The 5507-nt window shown below is 57.8% G+C and overlaps 1 protein-coding gene across 3 annotated transcripts; it reads right to left on the bottom strand.

The window, feature by feature from the left end:
* Positions 1-291: 291 nt before the first annotated feature.
* PCDH8 (protocadherin 8) lies at positions 292-4115 on the bottom strand. Of its 3 annotated transcripts, none has more exons than XM_032199352.1 (3): positions 1698-4115; positions 1341-1551; positions 292-874 (listed from the first exon to the last, which is right to left on the bottom strand). In XM_032199352.1, exons 1-3 carry the CDS (start codon positions 4107-4109, stop codon positions 501-503), a joined length of 2997 nt encoding a protein of 998 aa, XP_032055243.1. In that variant the 5' UTR covers positions 4110-4115; the 3' UTR covers positions 292-500. The 3 variants fall into 3 exon arrangements, with proteins under 3 accessions (XP_032055243.1, XP_032055252.1, XP_032055260.1); XM_032199361.1 differs by having other exon boundaries at positions 1341-1548; XM_032199369.1 differs by having other exon boundaries at positions 1341-1550; positions 1943-4115.
* Positions 4116-5507: the final 1392 nt, after the last annotated feature.

Below are 5507 nucleotides of genomic sequence, written 5' to 3'. Positions count from 1 at the left end.
TTATACTGTGAAAGAGGAATTTCCCTTACAAGATTCTACATATTCAGGATATTATTAATTATTGTGTCTTTCAGACAGTTCCTTTGGCAAGAATTCCCATTTTTAAGCTTTTATTATATAAAAATATAACCAATTTTTCATTATGTACAAACATTACATTACACACTGTACAGGTTAAAAACACTACAAAAATGGCAGGCCATGGGCAAACCAAAATTAAAAAAAAATAATGTAGAAAACATCGAAAGAAACAAAAAATTAAATACTGCACATTTCATAAAAATTACATTAACTACAAACAATTCCATTTTTTTTTTGTTTGCAAATACCAAACAGTACCGACGTGATTGGAAATCTTTCCCAACAACTTCATGTTTTAAGGCACATCTTGCATATTTACATGTACAACACTGGATCTGGTCAATAACTTAAAGGCTCCCGGGAGCGACCGAGTCGTGTGCGTGTGGGGACGTGTGTATGGGGCTGGGGAGCAGGTAGGGCTACACTTTCTCAGTGGTGTCAGTCTGGGGACCCAGGTATCTAGTCGAGGGGGCTGGGTAGAGGGGCACCCCGATCTCCTGGAGGTCGGGGAGCCGTGCGGGACGCGGTGGGGAGAGCAGCGTGATCGTCCGGTCAAAGTCCCTGTGCAGCACCTTCTCGTAGACGCTCTGGAGCCCCACTGTCTTCGGCAGCTGGGCCTGGTAAAAGTTGTCCCTGCGGAGGGGGTCCCTGGGCAAGGAGGTGCTTTTGCAGAAGGTGGAGAGGGGCGCCGAGGGGTGGGAAGAGGGGTGGGGGTTGGCTCGGCCGCAGGACGGGCTCCAGCAGCGGTCCGAGTGACCCAGGATCTTGCACTCAGCTGTACAAGCCCACAGACCTAGAGGGAGCAAGAAACCTGTGGTTACTGCAGGGACAAACCCGCGCCATCCCTAATCCTCAGAGTTATCAATCACGGGATGACTCAGTCGGGCAGCGATGCTCTACGGCACAATGAAAAGGCACACTGGGGAAGGCAGGGCTACGTCATTTTGCTACGGGGGCTTCTCACAGTTTAACTTTCAGGGAAAATTTTTGGGGAGGGGAAAAAAAAAAAAAAGCACACACAATTCTAAAGCACTTCCAGCTCTGCTAATTCGTGCTGGATGCTCGGTGTGGAGCGAAAGCAGCATTTAGCAGCCTGCTGGGAAGAGGCAGGCAGTTTGAGTCAGGCAGCTCTGGAGGGAAGCATCAGGTTCCCCTCCCCACCAGCCCCCAGCTATTCGCAGCACCCTGACAGGTCCCTCCATGCACCCCCCTGTCTGTCTGTCTGTCCGGACAGCTGGGAGCAGGGGCTGACTCCTTACCATTCTGCATGTGTGTGATGAGGTCCTTCTTCAGGGCATCTCCGCTGATGTCCGAGTCGCTGTCATTGAAATCGCTGTCGCCTTTGCCGCTGTCTTTGCCGCTGAACTTCTCTGCCTCTCGGCCAGAGATGGTGTTGAAGGAGTGCCCCTTCCAGATGGCCACGGGGGGAGCAGGCTCTTTGCCAAAGCTCGGAGCAGCAGCAAAACCCTGCTGAGGTGGGGGGGGGGTCAAAGGAGAGGGAAGAAGTATAGGGTAAATTGACATCAGAACTGCATCTCTGTGATTTTACATCCCCCCTCTCCATGCACAAACCCCTCCTTCCACCCTCCCCTTCCCAGGACACGGCAGGACCTTACCTCCCCGCTGGGTCCTCTGAGCCTCTTCTGACCCTCGTAGAGGCCAGCGCTGTCGCTGCTGCTCTCAGCGGCAGAGATCTCTTCGGCTGCCGGAGAAGGGTCGGGACTGGTGAAAGAGGTTTTGCTGGGAAAGGTTCGTACCTCAAACACATTTCCCCTCGGGCTGCCGTCCTCCTGCCGGCCCTTCTCCAGGTGGGAGATGTCTATCTGCTCCTTCAAGGAGGTGTTGTTTTTGATCTCGTTCCCCTTCTTGCGCCTGTTGCAGGTGGTGGCGATGGTGATGATGGCCACCAGGAGGAGGGTGCAGCTGCCCGCCAGGACTATGATCACGATCAGAGGGATGTCCCACTGCAAAGCCTTTCCTTCCCAGGAGCTGGGCTTGGCTACCTCCTGAATACTGGAAGGAGCAGTGGCCGTCACCAGGAAGTTGACTGTGGCAGTCGTGGCCAGAGGGGGTCTGCCATTGTCTGTCACAGTGAGGATGACCTTGAACAGCTGTCCCAGCTCTTCAGAGAGGTCACCCGTCAGCACAATGTCCCCAGTGCTCGGGTTAATAGTGAAAAGGTCCTGCTGGGGCTCTTCCAGGAAGGCAAAGGTGAGCTCAGCATTGGCCCCATCATCTGCATCTCGAGCTTTGATCTGGGCCACCAGGGAGTCACGGGAGGTCTTGCTGGACACGCCGATTTCCACTGACCCATTGGTGAGCACTGGGTGGATGATGACAGGAGGGTTGTCGTTCTGGTCCACCATCCTCACCTTGACAAGAGTGCTGCTGGAGAGCTGTGGGGAGCCTCCATCGGTGGCCTGGATCCTCAGGTCCAGCTGCTTGAGTATCTCATAGTTGAACGTCCTAAGGGCATAGATGGCCCCAGTGGCGGGATCCACTGAGACATAGGTGGAGATGGGGGCCCCCATGACTTGGGTCTCCAGCAGTCTGTAGGTGACCTTACCATTGTGGCCAAGATCAGGGTCTCGGGCCACCACAGTGGTGATGTAGGCACCTGGGGGGTTGTTCTCCGGCACGGCCACCTCATAGAGGGGCTTGGCAAAGAGTGGTGCGTTGTCGTTCTCATCGCTCACCCGCACCGTGTACTGGCGGACGGTCTTGAAGGGCGGCGAGCCCAGGTCCTCAGCCACCACGGTGAGGTTATACTCAGGGATGCGCTCACGGTCCAGTGCTGCCGTGGTGACGATCATGTAGCTGTCCTCGTAGGCACGCTGCAAGGCAAAGTGGTCATGGCCACGGAGGCTGCAGCGCACTTGCCCGTTGTCACCTGAGTCACGGTCAGAGGCACTGACCAGGGCCACAAAGCTCTCGCTGGCCGCTGCCTCACTGACGTAGGCCACGCCGGCGGCACTGCCGGCACCACGGAGGGCACTGATGCTGATGCGTGGCGCGTTGTCGTTGACGTCGGCGAGGCGCACGATGACGGTGCAGGTGGCAGCACGGGGGCTGGCGCCACGGTCCTGGGCACGCACGTCCAGCTCATAGGTGCGGGTGCGCTCATAGTCCACGGCGGCCTCCAGCGTCAGGCGGCCAGAGCGCGGGTCGAGGCGGAAGAGCCGCCGTGCCTCGGGGGGCACCTGGCTGCCAAAGGCGTAGACCACTTCCCCATTGGGGCCCTCATCAGGGTCATCGGCGTCCAGGTCGAGCAGCAGGGAGCCGGGTGGCGCATCCTCAGGCAGCTCCACTGTGACTGAGCCCCGGGCGAAAGTGGGGCTGTTGTCATTGGCGTCGAGGACACGGACGTGCACGGTGGCTGTGCCCGAGCGTGCTGGGCTGCCGCCGTCCTTGGCCACCAGTTCCAGGGTGTAGGAGGGCTGGCGCTCACGGTCCAGCTCCTGGAGCAGCACCAGGTCGGCGCAGCGTGCCCCATCTGCTCGCGTCTGTGCCTCCACTCCAAAGTGGCTGTTGAGGGAGACCTGGAAGCTCTGGATGGAGTTGGAGCCCACGTCCTCATCCACCGCCACCTCCAGCGGGAGGCGCGTGCCAGGTGCGGCACTCTCCGACACCTCCAGCGTCATCTGCGCCCGGGGGAAGCGCGGCGCGTTGTCATTGATGTCTCGCACCTCCAGCTCCACGTGCACCAGGCGGTAGCGCTCCCTCCAGCAGCTCACCACGTCGAAGGCCAGCACGCACTGCGGGGCCTGCCCACACAGCCGCTCCCGGTCCAGCCCCGCTTCCCCGATGCTCAGCTGCCCGTCCTCCTCCCGCACCCGCACCAGCGAGCTGTTGCTGAACTGCCGCATCAGTCGGAAGCTCATCTCCCCGGGAGCCTTCACCGGCATCTCATCGGCCAGCGTGCCGATCACCGTGCCCGGAGCCCCTTCCTCGTCGGTGCGGTACCTCACCGTCTTGCAGCGGGACATGGCCAGCAGGCAGCTGGCTGCCAGCAGCCGCAGCGGGCCCATGGCACCTGCGGGGCGCGGGGATGGACGCGGATCCGCTCGCCCACCGCCCACCAGCGCCGTCTGCGCCCCTCCGCGCCCCGGCGCCGCCTTTAATAGACGGCGCTATGCAAATGGCGGCCCGGAGGAGCCAATGGGAGCGGCGCGGGGGGCGCCGCCCGGACACCCCCTCCGCGGGGCGGCTGCGGCGGCCGGGGCGGCGGGCAGCGAGGGGCGCCCGCCTTTGTTCGCGAGAACTCTGCGGGGCGGGGGGCTCATTTCGGCATTTTTTTTTCCTTTTTTCCCTCCCCTCCCGTTTTTTTCCCGCTTTTTAGTTCCCGTGTATTTCGTCTTTTTTTCCTCTATTTTTTATTTATTTTTCTGCTTTCATTTTTTATTTATTTTTTTTCTTTCTTTCTCTGTCCCCCCTTTTCTTTCTTTCTTCCCCTTCCTTTTCCCTCCGGAGGCTCCCGGCGGCGGACAGGTGCTGCCGTGGGCTGTGCCGTGCCGTGCCATCCCATGCCGTGCCGTGACATCCCATCCCGTGCCGTGCCATCCCATCCCGTGCCATCCCATCCCATCCCGTGCCGTGACATCCCATCCCATCCCGTGCCATGGCATCCCGTGCCGTGACATCCCGTGCCGTAGCATCCCATCCCATCCCCTGTCGTGCCGTGCCGTGCCGTGCCGGTCCGCGGGAGGGTGCGGGCGAGCGCGGGCCGGCTCAGCGGGGCGCGGCCGGGGGGGTTTCGGTCGCTTTCACATCCGCGCCCGCGGTGGTGTGTTCCTCGCGTGAGAGCCTGTGATCCGCGCTGTAAGTCGCCTTTCAGGAGGTGTCCCCGCATGCTTTAGTATGCATGTCACCGCCCGGGTTTCTTAAGCCTGGGGCACTAGCAGGCGAAAGGGAAAAAAAAAAAAAAGAAAGAAAGAAAGAAAGAAAAAAAAAAGTTCCAAATAGGATTTAGCATAAGCTTGAGGAGATTTGGAAAGGTTTCAAAGATCAGGCTGTATCAAAGGCTTATGAAGCCCTCGTTAGCTGCAGAAATATAATAGCATGGCAGGCTATCCCATTTGAGGAACCAATGTCTGTATTATTTCACTATGACAGGCTAAAGGGAGAGAAAGTTGAACAGTTTCCACAGAGGAGTTGGACTAAGTTGAATATAATGAGCAAACGCCACATGTATCCATTATGTCCCCCTATTCATCCCCAATCACTGCCATAACTCTTTGACTAAACGATGATGAGCGCTGAATTACACACAATGCCCAGCTCATATTAAAATACATTTAAGACCTATCCCTCCTGGTGCCCTGTTACGCCTATTCACGGGATTTTCTTTTTTGTCCTAATAGGGCCTCTCTGGGAAGCAACACCAGCCTCGTTCCAGCAGAACAAAATAACAGCATGAGGCTGAAACC

Source organism: Aythya fuligula, chromosome 1 (genome assembly GCF_009819795.1).
Source record: "Aythya fuligula isolate bAytFul2 chromosome 1, bAytFul2.pri, whole genome shotgun sequence".
In the NCBI taxonomy this organism is placed as follows: Eukaryota; Metazoa; Chordata; class Aves; order Anseriformes; family Anatidae; genus Aythya; species Aythya fuligula.
The sequence above is the reverse complement of the archived record's forward strand: the minus strand, read 5'-3'. Positions and strand labels throughout refer to the sequence as shown.

Bases quoted from the DNA above. Each gene is read 5' to 3' on its own strand.
- PCDH8 (XM_032199352.1), bottom strand. From the start codon at position 4,109: ATGGGCCCGCTGCGGCTGCTGGCAGCCAGCTGCCTGCTGGCCATGTCC. The intron at 1,552-1,697 runs GTAAGGTCCTGC...CCCCCACCTCAG, and splicing joins TCAGAGGACCCAGCGGGGAG to CAGGGTTTTGCTGCTGCTCC. The intron at 875-1,340 runs GTAAGGAGTCAG...TGCTCCCTCTAG, and splicing joins CATCACACACATGCAGAATG to GTCTGTGGGCTTGTACAGCT.